Here is a 17683-nt window from a genome sequence, read left to right on the forward strand (position 1 = left end):
TGAGAGTTCTAAAAGACAAAAAGAAAATACAAAACAGTATTCTGTATTTCACATTTTTATTAGCTTCTTGCTGGCAGGCATTACACTTGGGAATAATATTGCACCAGGCATTAAAAATATGAATTCTACCACAGGGACATTTTGCATTTAGAATCCAATATAAATATTTCTAATCATATTTCCATGGCTACAGATAATATTTGGTTGCTTGATTTATATGCATAGAAAGAAACAGTTGTCATAACTGTAAGAAACTGTACTTATCAAGTACTTTTAAAGGGTGGGATTTGTTTTCCTAGAATATTACAATACTGTTTATTGATTTAGAAACTAAATTAGTCTACACAATAGCAGCTTCTCTCCAACTGCATTTTAAATTCTTTTTGTTTCTTGCTCCCAGTGTCATAGCATTAGATGGATTAGAAACCATTTAGACAGAGGTAATTTTAGCACTTTGAGTCGAGTCAGAGAATTGTGTTAATGACACAAAATACCCTATTGTACTAATTCTTCGGACTCCCTCTTTCAAACAAAAAGGTGTCTTGACTGAACAGGCACATGCACGGTTTTTTTCTGATCAGGACAAAAGAACAGAGCTGCTAGAGAACGAAACTCCTCCAGTCCTTACTGATAAACAATAAATAGTCGTATAAAAAAAGCCCACATTGTTGCTTTAGTCAAAATCCAGACTCTCTTGGGTTTGCTGTCCAATTAAGTTGCTAATCACTGAAGTGGCTCCTGTGGAATCAGAATCAGTCATCTGTTTTCCGTGCCAGTCTACAGAAAGTCCAGTTATGCTCCACTGTGTTTTCATTGGCACGCTCGCTCATGTGATGAACTCTGGTGTTCCTGATCGTGAAGCCTTGCTTTGTGATGTACTCCATCAGATGGACTCGGAGCGACACTTCCTGGTGGTAGTCGCATGGCCCAAAAGTGAAGGAAACCTGGCAGTCCCTGGTGTCCATCATGTGCTTGTTCCACTTTGTGAAGTGGTTTGAAATGCCTTCCAGTAGCGCGTGGACTTTCGTCGTGATCGTGAGCTGTGTGATGATGACGGCCACTGGGTTGGAGTACTTGGAAAGCTTCCGGGTGCTGGACAGCTCCACCACCTCCTCAAAGGTATCCACAGGATACAGTGGCTTGGGGTCATTAAGACACTGAATTAGCGGCTCAATCTGATAGAAGTCCGCTTCCTTCCGGAGGAGGTCGAACTCCTTGAAGTCCAGTGGCAAAGTGAGCTCTGAGGTCCTTAAAAAGTTAAGAACATAACGGAAAAGTGGTCCATCTCTGTCAATAAAGTAATTGCCCTGAGAGTCCCTGGCAGTGGGGAAGTCTCCCCTGAACATGGCCCCGAGCATTGAGTCAGGATATCTCGTTAGAGTTGTGAGGGAGGTCGTATACATGTGTCCACCCACATTTAGCGTGACTGGATCAGTCATCTAGAAAGAGAGAAATTGCAGAGTTTATGAAGCCACCACACAAGACTCGATCACCTCACTGACACACATGGCAAATACTGTTGGAAAACTGGGAGAGAATCACGCTCCTCCTGTTCAAAGCCTTTAATGGGTGTTTAAACCTGGACAAATCCAAGCCACCTGGCAACAAGGCACAACTGGCAATTAAACAGGATGATACTTAACATGCAGAACGCACATTTCCAGAATGCTTTAGAAATCTGAACAACTGAGCTACTGTCAGAGAAGCGAGTTTTGCATTTGGGTAACAAGTTTTTTCCTATTCTACAGATGGGGAAATGAGAACAGAAAGATTTCCTGACGAACAAGTTAGTCTGAATGAGGCCCAGCAGTGTTCCTTACTTTCACAATCTGTCTCTCATCCTAGAACAAAACCAAATAAAAAAAAAAAAAAAAAAAAAAGGAAAAAATCAACCAAACAAGTCTTAAACCTCTTTTTTTCCCTCAAAAGAGGAAGACAGTGCAACTGGACACATAGGACCAAGAGCTCACAGTCAAAATAATCCATGCCCTGGTTCAGAGGCATCATTAAAACAAGCAAAGAAAAAAAAAAGAACTTTCAGCTTTTAACTCTAAAAAGAAGTATTTATTAACAAATTAGCATGCTGCATAGAAGAGGGGGATAGAGCACAAACCAGTCTGCATCAGCTTCCAGATAGCTCATGAGGAAGCAAGAGAGAAAGGAACATAAATCCCATCTGGCCACCAACCCTAACAACCAGGACTGTGGCCAGCCAGAGAAGAGAGACATATGCATGGCAGCAGAATGAGAAGGGGAGAAAAATAAGATGTGTTTGTCTAGTTTGTGACAAGGTTTACAAGGAAAAATACTTTTCTTCATAAATAAAATTACAAAGTCCTTAAAATTATATGCAGGAAGCACAAACTATTTTCAGCCTTTGTGTTAGGAAAACAGTAACAGTGAGCCCCAGGCATCAGTTCAGTCCTGGCTGATTGTCGCTATGAAACATGAACCTGGGTGCTCCCCACAAGCTGCAGGCGAGGTGCAGCACTCCAGAGAAGGTAAGTAAGCTGTTGTAAAGCTGGTGTAACATGCACAGTTTTCCTCCTCACACGAGTGAAGCTCTGGAGCTACACAAGACAGATCTGGAAGGATTCTTGCTGCAAGACCTCGAAAGCCCAGTTGTACCACACAGCACACACTTGCACAGGCTCACTCACCATATATCCCCAGTCTCCATTATCCATCTGTTCAATTGCTTGAACTGTGGTATTCCAAGTTTAACAGAAGGCTGCTGAAAGGATATGCAATTCACCTCCTCTTATCTCCCTGCAGGAAAAAGCACACACAAACAGAGAACAAAACATGGCAGACCATCAGTACCTACAAGAACACCAAGGGGAATACTTTCCAATCAAAGGCAGGCTCTCTGCCAGGACAGCCACAAAGCCACATTAGCTGGAGAATCTGCAAACCCGCTTCTCCCTCCTTCTCCCTTCATGCTACCCACAGGACTGCCTCTGGAGCACACGGGTAATCACTCCAGTGGCTGCCTGAACATCCCAGTTTTATTGAATAACAAGCAACGTGCCTCTGAGGATAATACACGTTCACAAACTACCTTTCACCTGGGAAACTGAGTACTTCGAAAGACAGATGTCATTTTCCCACTTAGCCACCACTGAGGTCACACATGTGATCCGTTACTATTAGTCAACATTCCCATGCTCCAGTTTCAAACTGCTCAGAAGAATAAATCAAGCATGAAAGTCAATGAACAGTAAGAAGAAAAAAACTCTCGCTGCAGAGTTAATAATTCAGCAGTGGAGAACTGTAACTGATAGGAAGAACATTAATCTACAGACAAAGGGCATGAATGGACTTCCCAGACACCTAGTCTTGAAAGCAACCTCTGTAGAGACAAACCAGAGGACACCAAACATGTTTTCAACACATTCCAACAAAAGCAATTTGAGAAGAGGTTCATGCCTTGACTTCCCAAACGATGCTGAACTGTTGACTTGCATAACAAGGGGACTGTCCACATGAGCACAAGGCAAATCCACAGCGAGGGTTGTGCAACTCGGGGAGGGGGGGAAGTGAATGACCTCAGACCCCAGTGTTGATTTTCCAGTGGTGGCCTGTCAACCATGTCAAGCAATGCAAGGACAGGGAAGCAAGTTGTCAGTGAGCCTTTATCCCTACCCAGAGCCTGCCTCTCTGCTAGAATTGCTGAAAATTTAGGTCAGCCTGTTTTAAGTAGGGTACAGCTTCTCAGTTTTGTTTATTTTTACATCTTAAAGACCACACAGTTTCCAAGTCTCCTGCTCCCATCCTCTTTACTAACAAACTTCAACAGTCACCCAGCTAAAGGCAGATAAAGATTTAGCCAAGCCAGAGACCTACATACCAAAACAACTGAAGGTTCATAGTTAATTCTCAACCAAAAAGATAACTTGCCCTTCTCTTTCCTAGCAAATAAGGTTGGTCTCATTCAACACAGAACCAGGCAGCATATCCCACCTCTCTGGGCTCTGCTTCCCTGCCCAAACCCACAGACTGGGCACAACAGTGTCCAGCAGGTCTTCCAGTGCCAGCAGCACAAGCACAGCCCCAGCTGCCTCTCAGACAGATTAAAGAGTACAAAAAGCAAAATCAGTGTATGAAAATTGTGAGGCCAGACAACAGAAGACTAAGGAATACTAAGATACAGAACTAGTCATACCAGGATCCTATTTTTACAAATTAGAGACGGAGTATGCTTCAAGAAAGTACATTAAAGCACACCCTCCAACAGCAGATAAACCTGGAACGCTCGTTTGCCAACCTCTGTAATTATTTTTTTAAAATGTTCACAGATCAAGAAGTGAATTCATTCAGGTTTTCTCTGTTTGGAATTGTCACTCATTAACTTTTATCAATAGCCCAGACCTTTTAAATTCCAGCACTTGGAAGTGTTAATCTGGTCAAGTACAAGGCCAGGAGAACATGCAGATGTGCTAAAATCACATGAGACTGGTATAGGTTTCTGATATTCAAGGAAAACGCTCACTTGAAAGTGAAATGATGCAGCCAGACAGAAACCTCACTAGTAATCATGGCAGAACAGATCTGCAGTCTTAACAAAATTAACTGGAATTACGCATTCAGAATATTTCAAAGACAGAGAGATGTCCATCAGTGTTATTTTAACTGGTGGATATGATGTTATTTTGGTCAGCATCTAAGTCCACACTACAGATGAATCAAGACTTTACGAGGGAGAGAGAGATGACACTGCATGCCTGTGCAAGGCATGAACAAATCTTTGATCACAGCTCTGCTGTGTAACACCACAGTGAATAATTCACGACAGCAATTATCTGAAACAAGCCTAGCCCTCAACACAGAAGTGGAATCGAGAAATCTCACTGACCTTTGTGTAAGGACCCAGAACCACAAGGCACACACAAACCTCCCTGGCAAACTAGTGCTGGAGCAAGATGTGCAACACAAAGGGAAGACACCGGGAGGCCATCCTAAAATGATGCCTGAGTGTGATCCCAACTATCCACTGCTTCCCTCATCAGCCTGGGAGCTCTGAATTTCTGGACAACTTCACAGGCTAAAGTAGCTCAGTTTGGGTACAACTTGAGCTAAGGACTAGCAAGGCTGAGGATGTACAGCCTTCATGACATATGCCTTTACAACAATGCTTTAAAATCTTCCTGAATGGAATACAGTGATCATCAGTGGGGATGGGCAGAGACTCCAACCATACTCCAGGACAGGCAGCCTCAAGCCAGCTCTGGTCCCTCTCACACAACAACGATCCCACACAGGGCCAGCCTCACCAACACAGCTACACCTGTCCAGGCAGCAGATAACGGATGACATCCTTTGATAACCATCAGCCTGCCTTTGATAATCACAAGAAATACTCATTTAAGATGAAATTCAGACAAAGTGCTGAAACTGTTTAAGTCAAACAGGATGTCCCTCTTTGGTGGGAGCAGAAGTGCCCGGATGGTGTCAAGCCACAGTCTTGCCCTCGTTTCGCTGTTCTGTGCACAGGGAGGAGACACACAGCAGTGACATGGTCACCGTGGCTCCTGCCACAGCACAGCACAAGCACAGCCAAAACTGGAAAGGCACAACGAGAAGCGAGAAAAGCACTCAGGTCATCATTTTATACTCAACACACCAAACTGGGTACCTGCATTTACAAAATGCTCGCTCTTATTTCATGTATTATGACTCAGAGGATTACAGGGCTGTTTATCAGCAGCACTGCTGCAACAGGTAGTACCACTAACTTCAGCAGGGCTTCTCCCAGAACAGAGCTGCTAACCCACAACCATTCTGCAAGCTGAAATTCAGAGAAAGCAAGTAAGAGTCAGGTGAATGTCTGTATCTGCGAACACACACCCGGGCTCAGGCCAGCCCAGGGATGCCAGCAGCACTGCAGGCATTTGCACTGCTGGGACTACAGGCACTGCATCGGGTTGAGGCCACAGGCTACAAACCACTGCACTGATGTCACACACAGTTACCCAAAGGAGGAGCAGAAATACACCCAGCAGTTTTAAGTCAAGAGGCACAGACCATCTGATTTGTTCTGAATGTTCTTCATCTGTTTTTTCCAACAAAAGAATTAAGGGATTTATTTGTGGCAATAGTGTTTCATGAGCAGTTTGGTATCAGTATCAATATTACAGCACGAGCTGTTTAACCTCAAGAGTTACCTTTGATTTCTAGGTCAATATAGAACTGGCAGGAATTTTACCAATGGCAGCTTAAAAAAGAGCAAGCTAAGACTCCACTTATACAGACACATACACTTGGCATTTCATTTACTCACCCCCTCTTGAGCTCCCTGCCTCTCAGGCTTGGATCTCCGAAGATGAGAAGAAACTCTAGTCCCAGCACAGTTATGCTGTACATGGACAACCTCTCTGTTCCCAAGCCAGTCAGAACATTTGAAAGGCAAGTTCTTACTGTAAATTATTGGTGACTCACCTGAACTGACAAACACTGAACAGCAGCAGTGCTGACTGTACTCCACCAAACTACAGCAAAATAACAGTCTGCAGAGCAACCCCTGAGCTCCAATTCTGTGCTACCCTGTTAACCAGGAGAACAAGGAGGAGGAGAGTTCTCAAAGCAACCAGTTACCCGAATCTTCTGGCAATTCAGCCGATCGGCTTCACTAAAGAACGCATCTACCACCTTCTACACGTGTCAGGTTTATAATGACTAATGCAGTTTATTAAATGTTAACTTGATTTTCTTGAGTTGTTTTTTACTAATACTCAGTTTGCACCTCAGGCAGGATGGAAAAACGCTCACGCCAGACACTCAGCATTTTCACCCCTTTATGTTTAATTGCTTCACTATAAATTCCAAGCTCCTGAAGTTTCCTTCCCTCCCCCGAGGAGCTCTGTGACATCCTGTTTCAAGCTCAGATTCCAAACTTTCCTTTTAATTGCTTCTTGTTGGAAGAGCCCACATCCCAGTACAACTTTGGCCCTCCTCTCAGAGAGCCAAAGGAAGACTCATATCCAGCCTGGTCCTACTGAAGCAACCCAGAGCACCCAGGCTTCCAGGATCTGTGACAATAATTGAGTTTTACCCACGTATTTTCCTTCTGTGACACTAATCAGTGTTGTTCCCATGTGGAAACACGTCTCCAAACAGTTTTGGAGGAGGACAGGTGTCAGAAACACCGAGCCTCGCTGCACACACGGATGGGGCTCAGCACACACACAGACAGCAAGATGGGGAAGAAAACCCCCTGAGAGCCCAGAGAGGGGGCCAGGGCTGCAGCAGGAGCCGGGAAGTGCCCGTTTCCATCACAGAGGAACCAGCGAGCTCGTGGTAGCAGAACTCTCTCCAGGATCAGAGTGATTCAGCAAAGACGCTGGAAATGAACCCAGACATTTCGTCTCTCTCTCCCACAAGTGACCCAAGAGCCCACGGCCTCATCCCCACCCCAAAACAGAGCCTCAGCCCTGCCTCCTCTCCCCATGGCGCAGGAGGAACCACTGCCCTCCCCGCCCGGAGCAAAGCCCACGGATCCCAGATCATCCTCACCAGAGATCCCCGCCGGGCACCGCGGCTCCCGCCCGGGCATCCCCCCGCTCCGCCCTCAGCCCAACCGGGAACGGGACCTGGGCAGCACCTGCACCATCCCTGCCCGAGCGCCGCGGCCGCAGCTCCCCGTTCCCGGCCCGAGGGAGCCCCGGGGACCCGGCCCCGCACCTGCCCCGCACCCGCGCCGGGACGCGCCCGTCCCGCCCCAGCGCTCCCGCCGCGGGCGCGGCCCCAACCCCGCAGGGCCCCGCTGCTCCCTCGAGCCGGGGCACCCCCGGCCCTGTGCCCCCCGCCCGGCCCGGCACTCACGGGCGCAGCTCCCGGCGCTGAGGCGAAGCCCGGCGGCAGCAGCAGCGACGGGGACTGTGCCCGAGCCCGGAGCGGAGCCGCCGGCGCGGGCGGGGACGGCGGAGCGGGGGAGTGTCCTGGCGAGCCCCGCCCCGCCTGTCGGTGGGTGACGGGGCGGGGCGGGCGGGCACCACGGCGGGACGCGCCGCCCCGCTGCCCCCGCGGCCGGCGGGCGGTGTCCGCGCGGGGCGGGCCCGGTCCCCGCGGGGCCCTGAGGGCCCGGCCGGGGCCGCGCGCGGGGGCGCTCGGGCGCGCGCGCCATGCGCGACCCCGCGGGGTATCCCCGCCCCTCGCGCGGCCCCCGGGGCCGGAAGTGGCGCCAAAACGCCGCGCGCCCGGCTCGGCCTCTTTGCGCGCGCCGGGGAGTTCTCGCGAGAGCACGCGCGGGAGGCGGGGCCTGGCGGCCGCAGGGCGAGAGGACACGGGCAAGATGGCGGCGGCTGCAGCGGCTCTGCGGCACCTGGCCACGGGCGCCCGCCTCGCCCCGCGGGGCCGCGCCGGGGGACCGCTGTCCCCGCACCTACAGCAGCTGCAGCAGCTGCAGCAGCGCAGGGGCTTCCGCGTCTCCGCGCCCGCCGCCATACAGGTAGCGGGGAGGGCTGTCCCCGGAGAGGGGCTCGCGCCCCTCAGGGCAGGGGCCGGCCCCGGGGCGGGCGGGCGGCGCGATGACTTCGCCCCCGGGCTGAGGGGACTCCCGGCGTTCGGGGAGCGCGGCTGTGCCCCCGCCCAGCCCGGTTGCCGCTGTCTCGCAGGTGACGGTGCGGGACGCGCTGAACCAGGCGCTGGATGAGGAGCTGGAGCGGGACGAGCGCGTCTTCCTGCTGGGCGAGGAGGTGGCTCAGTACGATGGCGCCTACAAGGTTTGTGGAGGCCGTTGGCGGGCTGGGAAAGGGCCTCAGGCGGGCCGTGACTCCTGTCTCCTGCCCTCCAGATCTCCAGGGGCCTCTGGAAGAAGTACGGGGACAAGAGAGTGATCGACACCCCGATATCCGAGGTGAGGCTGCCCTGTCTCCAACCCCGGTGATCCCTCCATCGGCTGCTTCTTGCTCCTAACCCCTTGGTTTCCTTCTCTTTCAGATGGGCTTCGCAGGAATCGCTGTCGGAGCTGCTATGGTTTGTACATTTGCATTCTTCCTCTTCTGGTTTTAAAAATTAAACTATTTTTAGATAAAAACACACTAATACATTTTAACGTATTTAACAGGCAGGGTTGAGACCAGTGTGTGAATTCATGACATTCAACTTCTCCATGCAAGCCATTGACCAGGTCATAAACTCTGCTGCCAAGACCTGTTACATGTCTGCGGGATCCATCGGTGTTCCCATCGTGTTCCGGGGCCCCAATGGAGCGTCGGCCGGAGTGGCCGCCCAGCATTCCCAGTGCTTTGCAGCCTGGTATGGGCACTGCCCTGGGCTCAAGGTCGTCAGTCCGTGGAGTGCAGAGGACGCCAAGGGTTTGCTGAAAGCATCGATCCGGGACGACAATCCAGGTGAGCACGGGCAGGTCATGGCAATACCCGGCGCTCAATCCTAAGGAATGGCTGTTTTCCCCTCCTGCCCCATTTAAAAGATACCACAAAAAAATTGTTAAACTGTAAAGCACTCAGGTTTTCTTTACTGCAGTAGGGTACTTACAGAGACAGAAGGGTTTACTCTTTCCCTAACAGTCACCTGCCTTGCTAACAGCAGACTGATTTTGTGCTGTTGCCAGGTACATGGCTTTAGTGTGAGTTTTGTTCCAACCAGGAAACCTGGAAGCATTTATAAATCTATCATAAAGGGATTAAAAAGGATGAAGTTAGGAGGCCTTCCTGCATATACAGTGCTTCAGTATAACTCATTTTTACAGATCATGAAATTCACATGATAAATTCAGAATGTCACTAATTGAAAGCAGGGCCACCTTTGTCTTTATTTTTCACAAACATGAATGAAAAATGGGAGACCTTTCAAAAAGTGGTGATTGTAACATCGTGTACGGAAAGTAAAATACCTGATCTCATTTCAGACTAGTCATAGACAGTTTTTTAAATGCTTCAGCATTGAAGTAAAGACTTCTGATTTACTTCTTTTTTTATTTAATTGCTTCTGCAAACATGCTCCTCACTCCCTTGTTGCCTGGATGGGTTTAGTGTATTGAGCTGCTGCAGGACTGCTAATGGTGAGTGCAGCCCTGTGCCTGCAGACATACACGTTAATCCAAGTATGTTTTCTTCTAGTTGTGATGCTGGAAAATGAATTACTATATGGTGTTCCCTTTGAAATGTCTGAACAGGCACAGTCAAAGGAATTTGTTATTCCAATTGGAAAAGCTAAGGTAGAAAGGCAAGGTAAGCTGAGAATATGTTTGTTTCCTTATTAACTGACCTGGTTGGGGACTTTTTTTAATCTCAGCTATTCAGGGTACTGCTGTCACAGGGCACAGAAAAGTATTTCAAATGTTAAGTGTTCAAATGTTCTTTTATCCAGTAGTATGATTTCATGTTCTGTTACCCTTTTAGGGAAACATCACCTGATAATCCAGATCTCAGCTAAAAAAATACCCTTCTAAAGGATTTGTTCCATAGTGTAGAGATGAAGTAGGTGATGGCTGAAACACTTCTTTCCTCACCTAAGTATATAATTTTTGTCAAAAATGCAAAAAGAGGTCATTGTAGCGTTTAACCCCATTTGTTCATGATTTACCACTGAATTATATGAAAGTTTGAAAAGGATAACTTGGTAATTATATTAAATACCTCTTCAGTTCCCTGAATTCAAGGGTGAAGTTTGTATCTTGGCATAGGTCTTCCTCTTTTCCTGCTATGTCTGGGCTCAGCTTTTCAAACAAACATAAGGAACTTAAATTTACAAGTGAATCTAAATGTTAGCCTGAAAGGAGCCTGAGGTATAGAAAAAAAAAAGCTTTAAATCTTAAGGAGTTTTCTTCTCTTTTAACACTTGTTTTTCTTCTAGGAACTCATGTTACATTAGTGTCACACTCAAGACCTGTTGGCCATTGTCTGGAAGCAGCTACTGTACTTGCTAAAGAAGGTGTAGAGTGTGAGGTGAGTGGGGTTTCTGTTGCCTTTCTTTTTCCCTGGAAGGGGGAAAAAAAGCAGAGTGTCTTCTCACACAGCCTCTGCTCACTTCGGTGTATTAACCACAAGCTGCTTATATTTTTAAGTCCCTTTAATAGCACGTGCCTTTCATGTTTCTGAGTTAGAAATTCTGTTAAGACCTGTCTTTAAAGTCCGAACGGATGAAAGTGCTGAGGGGCCCTGTACCCAAACGGTGGTGACTGACAGGCTCAAGTCACAGCAAAGCTCTCATTATCCCTTTTCCCCCCAGGTTATAAACCTGAGAACCATTCGACCAATGGATATCGAAACAGTGGAAGCCAGTGTGGTAAAGACAAACCATCTTGTCACTGTAGAAGGAGGTTGGCCCCAGTTTGGAGTAGGAGCAGAAATCTGTGCCAGGATCATGGAAGGTACCAAGTTTTGCAGTGCATGTCTCAATCTCGTTCCCTACTCTAAATCCTGAAGACTTCTTGATAAAGCCTGGCAAAGGCAGAGTTAGGGGTTATAGCTGAGGAGCTGGAGCTTGGCTGTCTTGCTCTAGAGATTTTTACAGGGTGGGTACAAAAACCACAGTGCATAAAAATAAACAAGCAGGAACAGCACTCTCTGGAATATTAGAGCTATAGGAACAAAACTGTTTAAATAGAACAAGATACAGAAATCAAGAGAAAACCACAGTACATGGGAACCTGACACTGTCTTCTGTTTCAGGACCTGCCTTTAACTACTTGGATGCTCCAGCTGTGCGTGTTACCGGCGCCGATGTCCCTATGCCTTACGCAAAGATCTTAGAGGATAACTGCATACCTCAAGTGAAGGATATAGTATTTGCAGTGAAGAAAGCTTTGAATATATAAGTTGTAAATACATGTTTTAAAGTACGTGCTTTACAAAGCATTATTGGTGTTGGGCAAGTTGTATCCATAATTTATGTTCTATAAGCTACGTGAACTTTTGTACAGTGGGGAAAGTATAGTGACCTCCCAGAATATTTATATATGGGGTTACGCTCCCTAAGCCACACTTCATATATGCAACAATGTGGTAATGCTTGTGTTCAGCAGTACAGTTGGGCTAGTGCTACTGTTTGTGAAGAAATCCCGTTCTAAATTCAGAGTGAGGAAAAAATCCTCCGTTTTTGCTTGGCTTTAAGTACCAGAGGAACTGTGTCAAATCCGCTGGAGCGGTGGTTTAGTGCACAATTGCAGAGAGCAAGAGTAGGCCCCCAGTGTTGTACAGCTGTAGGAGCCCATGGTCACAAGGCCTATTAGAAGGGAATGACTAGACTGGATGGGTGAAGCCCTGCCTGCCAGTGCAGCTCTGCACAGAGGCTGCAGCAGCCCACAGTGTGGGTTAAGAGGTGGTGACCCTGTTTGGTTTAAAGAGGGCTCCACACATGCAGAAAGACTTCTGCACAAGAGCTTAAATAAAGATCCTGACCCTCTTCAGTAGGTGATGGGAAACACTACCTAACTTTTCTTTACTCCCTGTCACATAGAGTGATTAAAAAAATGCATGTCCAGATGCTTGGCTTTTATGGCTCAGCTCCATGTGGATGTCTGTAACTCTTTGCCTGGGCTGACAACAGCATGTTCGCACTGTAGGTCTTGCAGAGCAAAATGAGTTCCTTTATTCAGCTGCACTGAGCCCGAGTCTGAAGCAGCAGTTGTGCAGATTGCGTGTGAAGAGCTGGGGAGCAGTCGAGGCAGACTTTTGGCAGAACACCACATCCAAGGGTTTGGCTGAGGGTTAGTCCTGCCAGGCTTCCCTCAGCAGCTTTTGGTACAGAGGGAAAGCTGCCCTGAGGGGCCTGTGCAGCAAGGCCTGCTCTGCACCCCGGGTGCAGTGGCTTCCCAGTGAACAGGTGGAGAGGACATACCTCTGTAAACAGCCAGAAGAGCTCAGGTTCTGCTTCAGGGAAGGGCCAGGAATACCTTTCAGGGTATTCCTTTTAGCAGAGGTGCTGTTAGGTTCTTAGGAAGTGTGGCTTGCAGGTGCCAATCCCAGCTGAACATACCCACCACACTGCTGAAGGAATTCCATTAACATTTTAATAAAAATGACTGAATATCACAGGTTACATGAAACTTTGTACAGACATTCTCTGCATAGTAACAAACACTGATGTACTTGAATTTTAAAAAATGGATTATCTATAATCCTTTAAAGTGCAATTTGTTTAAGGTTTTAAATCAAAAAGGATCTTTCAATAAAGTTTAAACTGTAGAATTAACTTGAAGTAACTTTGCATTTAACTAAATCAAGAATAACATCCCAGTGCCCTATTAACTCCCATTGCAACTGTTTCCTCATTTAAAAACACTTCCCTTGGAGTGGCAGGTAGGATGTCCATTTAAACAAGCTTAATGAGACAGCATTTTGACTCCACCAGCAAATATGGTGGGAATAAGATTTAATTCTCCAGTTCCCTCACCTGTGCAGTATGCTTTAAGGGTTGGATTATCTAAAACAAAACTTGTTGATTCAATGCAGCAAGAATTACAATGAGTTACAAGTGCATGGAAAGAGTTGAAAAACTGAGCAGACTAAAACTACATCCCTGTAATTTGAAAAAAAGGGGTGGAATAGAGCTAGGAAAAAATGCATTAATTCACCATCATCATGGTCATTCCTATTTTCAGATTTTTATTCAGCTATATAGAAGCTGCTGTACCCCTGCAATTGTAGCCAGAGAACACAATTCTTGAAACCCAGTAAAGAATGGAGTACTTATCACAGCATGGGGAGGCAATTCGGGCAGGGCAGTGCTGCTGCTCGAGGAAAGGTGAAATCAGGCAGAACGGAGCTCCAACGTCATCAGTGCTGGTGGGTCAGTTGCTGGTCAGGAGGGTCAGCACAGGAGGGGGAGAGGGAATTCAATCCTGGAGTGACCAGTGGCCTCAGCTGATCCTGGGAGCACTGTAGTCGCACGTCTGTGTTTTCTTCAGAGTTCCTTTCTGAAAGTTTTGGATGGAGCTGAGCAAGGCTCCCCGGCTCACACTGACATCGGGCTGCGGCATTGGCACCTCTGTACTCAGGGGAGGAGCTGCTGGTGGCAGGGGTGGCGGAGGCGGTGCTGGGGGGATGGACGATGCTCCTGTTGAGCCAGGGAGAGAAGATAGAGTTTGATTATGCCAGGGGTGTCCTGCCACAGAGGACTGTGGCTGCTTGGCTGGACATGGTCAGTCCTGCACTACTCACATCATCCCTTGAATGCCAGTGGAATGTGAAGAACAGAACAGATGGGAAATGCCCAAGTGATCAAATCCCTCTATCTGCAGGTGAGTCGTGTCATCTGAGACACCTCTGAAATGAAGCCTGAAGGGCCTCAGTACTCAGGGATGCAAAACATGACTCAAATGTGATCTGAAGGAAATGGAGATCACTTAATGGGATTTCCCAGCTCTTGTTTTTGCCTAGTAAAGCAGTTTGCTTTCTGGGACATGAACAGTAACAAAGAGTGGAAGCAAATTTTACTACCTGTTCCTACTTACTTAACACACTTCATGATCTTTGAAGGACCGCATCACTGTAATATTTGTGATGACCATTTTGCTTGGTCAGATTATATTCTGTTTTTAAAGTACTAACTGCAGATAGAGTTTTCTGGAAGTGTTTTACACTTCCGCAGTCCACTTTCTTCAGACATGTTGTAACGAATGCTTGTTGGACAGACTGAATGAACCACAACACTGTGACACACACCTCTTGCCTGCCTCTCCTGTTCCCACCAGCCACCTTTACACTCTGGCCCTTGCTCTCTACCTCTACCCCAGTCAAACATCCATCTCATCATTCCTCAGCCTCCATGTCCTGACTCCCTGGGAAGCCAGAGCCCACAGCAGCGCATGTGGGGAGCTAGCCCAGCAGTGAGGGCCTGCATGGAGGTGCTTCCTTGGCAGTTCAGATCCAGGCAGGTGGCCTAATTTGCCCCAGGCTGCTCTGCCAAACACCCTGATCTTGTGCAGCTCTGCTGCTGCACATTGCACCATCATTTCTACACAAGTATAGTAATAATAATAGGCCTATCTTGTCTCATATATTCTGGAAGGAGCAGGGGCATAATGATTAGTATCTTAGAACTATTCAGCAGTGAATTTTAACTGCATCATCTAGATCATAAGTTGTTCCACATGAAGACTACAGAGACAAATGGCACCTATAGTCTAACACTTGCTTTCAGTAGCTCTAACCTACAAAGAGAAATATACTGGTAAATGGCAAGAATAAGGATACTGGACAAAACAAAACAGCATGAGGGCAACCAAGACACTGTGGTTACTGAAGTAGAACTGCTTGCTATGAAGTGAGAAAATACCAAGCAGTTGAAAGACATTATGCCACACAGACTCGAGGTATTTGATGAAAGATAAAGCTCAACTGCAGGAAAAAAGCAGACAAAAGTTCTCTGTGCTCCATTTCTCTCTCAATTCCTCACACTTGTTTTCAGACTAACAGGTAGCAGTAAAAACATCACTGCTGTTATTAAGCAGTTATTCTACTAGATGAAAGACATAACTCAAAGCTCCCTCATTTTCTATTTGTACTAGTCTTTGAAGAGAGACTTCTCTCATATGGGAACAAGCTCAAAATGCAGAATATTCACACAAAGCATCCAATTTTGCCAGTGTACATTAATATGTGCTGTGATTGTAGCACTTCCAGCTCTTCGGGAGAAATTCTCATTGGCATGAAAGCCCTCTGTGAAAACAAAACATGGAAGTACATATTGAGCTCATCTTCACTCTCTTCCCTTTCAGAGGAAATACTCAAATCCTAACAGAAATACCAGAGATAACTGAAACAATTTAATGTTCCTAGTGCATGTGGATCAACTGTTCTCTGAAGTAATCAAAACATAACAAAATGGCTTCTAACTTACCCAAATCTGCTTTTTACACTTTACCATTAGAAATACTGGAAAACCATTCCCTGGGTCAGAGCCCTGTTTCTTACATGGATAGACTGCCAGGGAAGGAAAACTTGGCACTTTGCCAAAGGAAGAACATGACCAAGAACAGTTCAAGTAACCATTTTATGGCTGAAGTGGTCAGTGCAGAAGCTGTAGGACTAGCACACCAACCTGTCCCCAAACAGATCAGGTGAGCTGCTGTAAGAGCACCAAGAGCAGCTACTCATATATGAAATGGCTTCAAAGAGATGCAAGAACTGCAGAGAACAAAGCCAAGATTTTTGTCTGGAATTTCAAAGTGAGGCTGAAGAGGCTATGCAGGTAGTTGTACAAGATGCAATAGGGAATTGACCACAAAAACAGCGGCCAGGACTCTGCAGGGAATACAAATACAACGGTAACACGTGCAGTGGAAGAAGGCACATGTTTGACAGAGAGGGGGAGCAAAAAAGACACAAAATGCTTGGATGACTAAGTATTATTAGGCCAAGATTCCATGTCTATCGTCAAATTTTGGTCTGGTTATTTTACAAGGGGGGTAGAAAAGACAGGGAAGTATAAGGGGAGAGGTCACCTTCCTTTCTCGAAAATTGTTAAATTCTTCAAGACTCACTGTTATTGAAATAGAGCTGCTGACAACATCATGCAATTAAACTCTTGTGAGACTGATAACAGACAATGATACTCTTACACCCGAGCTCTGCCTTAAAACATAAATACAGGGTTCAGAATGGTATCTGACTAGCCATGAGCATTACATATTGAACCTGGTAATTAAGAGCATGATTCCAAAAATCTTCATATCCATTCATTTCAGTTAGTCAGTCCAAACCAAGCTGTCCTTCCCTTCTTGACATGAGTGGTGAAAAAGACATCTGAGTTCACACAAAGGTACCCATATGTAGTTACATGAACAGATTAAACTATTCTGCCCAACAGTGATATATTTTCCTGTATTTACTAGAAAAAATCACTTAAGACAAGTGCTCAGTTGTCAGTAGGCCTTTCCAATATACATGCTGGAAGACATTGCCTGCACACACACGTTCTACTCATTCATGCAGTTGTAAGAATAAAACACTCAAACAAGAACTTACCAAGGGTTTTTACAGGGACATTTTTGTTAAAAGAGTGTGTTAAAAGGAATAGGAAGTAAATCAGATGCTGTAAACTTGATGCCTGAATTGAAACAAAAACTTAATTATGAATTTAAAGTGACAGTAATAGTGCAAACAGCATTAAAAACTTGGCTGAGAATGGGATGCGAACAAAGAAAATCATTTTAGTGAGGTTTTAAAGATGCTGCATTTCATTAAAATAATCTGTAGGAACATTCAGATTTTTTTCTTCTATTCCCTCCCAATACTAAGTTCAAGATTTGCATTCAACTTTCCCATTTAGAAACAGAGCATCTTTAAAGAGATAAATCAGCATTAGCTTACTTTTCCGAAAATTCACGTTCAAAATGATGCATGCTCTATTGAAGACAGCAGAGAAAGAGAGAGGACACAAGTTAATCATCTGGTTCTCGTGTCAAAGTAAGAAAAACAGACACTGTTAGCTGAAAAGTTAGTACAAAAGTCAATATATTCTTATTCACTGACAAATACGAGGACAGTGGATTGACTATTTCAATACACATTTACAATACTTTGTCCAATTCTGAATAACAAACCACTATTTTCCACACTCTAGGCAGTATTATACTTGATCACCAAATACAACACAAATGCTTCCAGCTGCACATGCCATAATTCAACCTTTACAGGATTAAAGTGCATTTAGAGAGATTTAGCAAGAAATCTGCAGGAAGATTAGCCAGAGGAGATGAAATCCATTCAGTTCAAGG

General features: G+C 46.1%; 3 protein-coding genes across 9 annotated transcripts in view; 1 reads left to right on the top strand and 2 right to left on the bottom strand.

The window, feature by feature from the left end:
- Positions 1–39: 39 nt before the first annotated feature.
- On the bottom strand, positions 40–7973 carry KCTD6 (potassium channel tetramerization domain containing 6). The gene is made up of 3 exons (XM_064667358.1): positions 7822–7973; positions 2661–2769; positions 40–1439 (listed from the first exon to the last, which is right to left on the bottom strand). The coding sequence occupies exons 2-3, from the start codon at positions 2685–2687 to the stop codon at positions 753–755; spliced, it is 714 nt and encodes a 237-aa protein (XP_064523428.1). The 5' UTR covers positions 2688–2769; positions 7822–7973; the 3' UTR covers positions 40–752.
- A 244-nt stretch (positions 7974–8217) lies between these two features.
- On the top strand, positions 8218–13155 carry PDHB (pyruvate dehydrogenase E1 subunit beta). The gene is made up of 9 exons (XM_064667356.1): positions 8218–8446; positions 8613–8720; positions 8792–8854; positions 8938–8973; positions 9065–9350; positions 10080–10190; positions 10816–10907; positions 11191–11332; positions 11634–13155. Exons 1-9 carry the CDS (start codon positions 8291–8293, stop codon positions 11777–11779), a joined length of 1140 nt encoding a protein of 379 aa, XP_064523426.1. The 5' UTR covers positions 8218–8290; the 3' UTR covers positions 11780–13155.
- Positions 12960–17683, bottom strand: part of PXK (PX domain containing serine/threonine kinase like) — a 35068-nt gene continuing 30344 nt past the window's right edge. For 3 of the 7 annotated variants that reach the window (XM_064667349.1, XM_064667348.1, XM_064667355.1), the window contains one exon: positions 12960–14019. In XM_064667349.1, the coding sequence (XP_064523419.1) occupies positions 13823–14019 (197 nt within the window). In that variant the 3' untranslated portion in view covers positions 12960–13822. Of the gene's footprint in view, positions 14020–16930; positions 17014–17276; positions 17312–17683 lie in introns of those variants that run through there. The other 4 variants (XM_064667351.1, XM_064667350.1, XM_064667354.1 and 1 more) reach the window with 2 other exon arrangements.

Source organism: Pseudopipra pipra, chromosome 11, assembly GCF_036250125.1.
Source record: "Pseudopipra pipra isolate bDixPip1 chromosome 11, bDixPip1.hap1, whole genome shotgun sequence".
Lineage (NCBI taxonomy): Eukaryota > Metazoa > Chordata > Aves > Passeriformes > Pipridae > Pseudopipra > Pseudopipra pipra.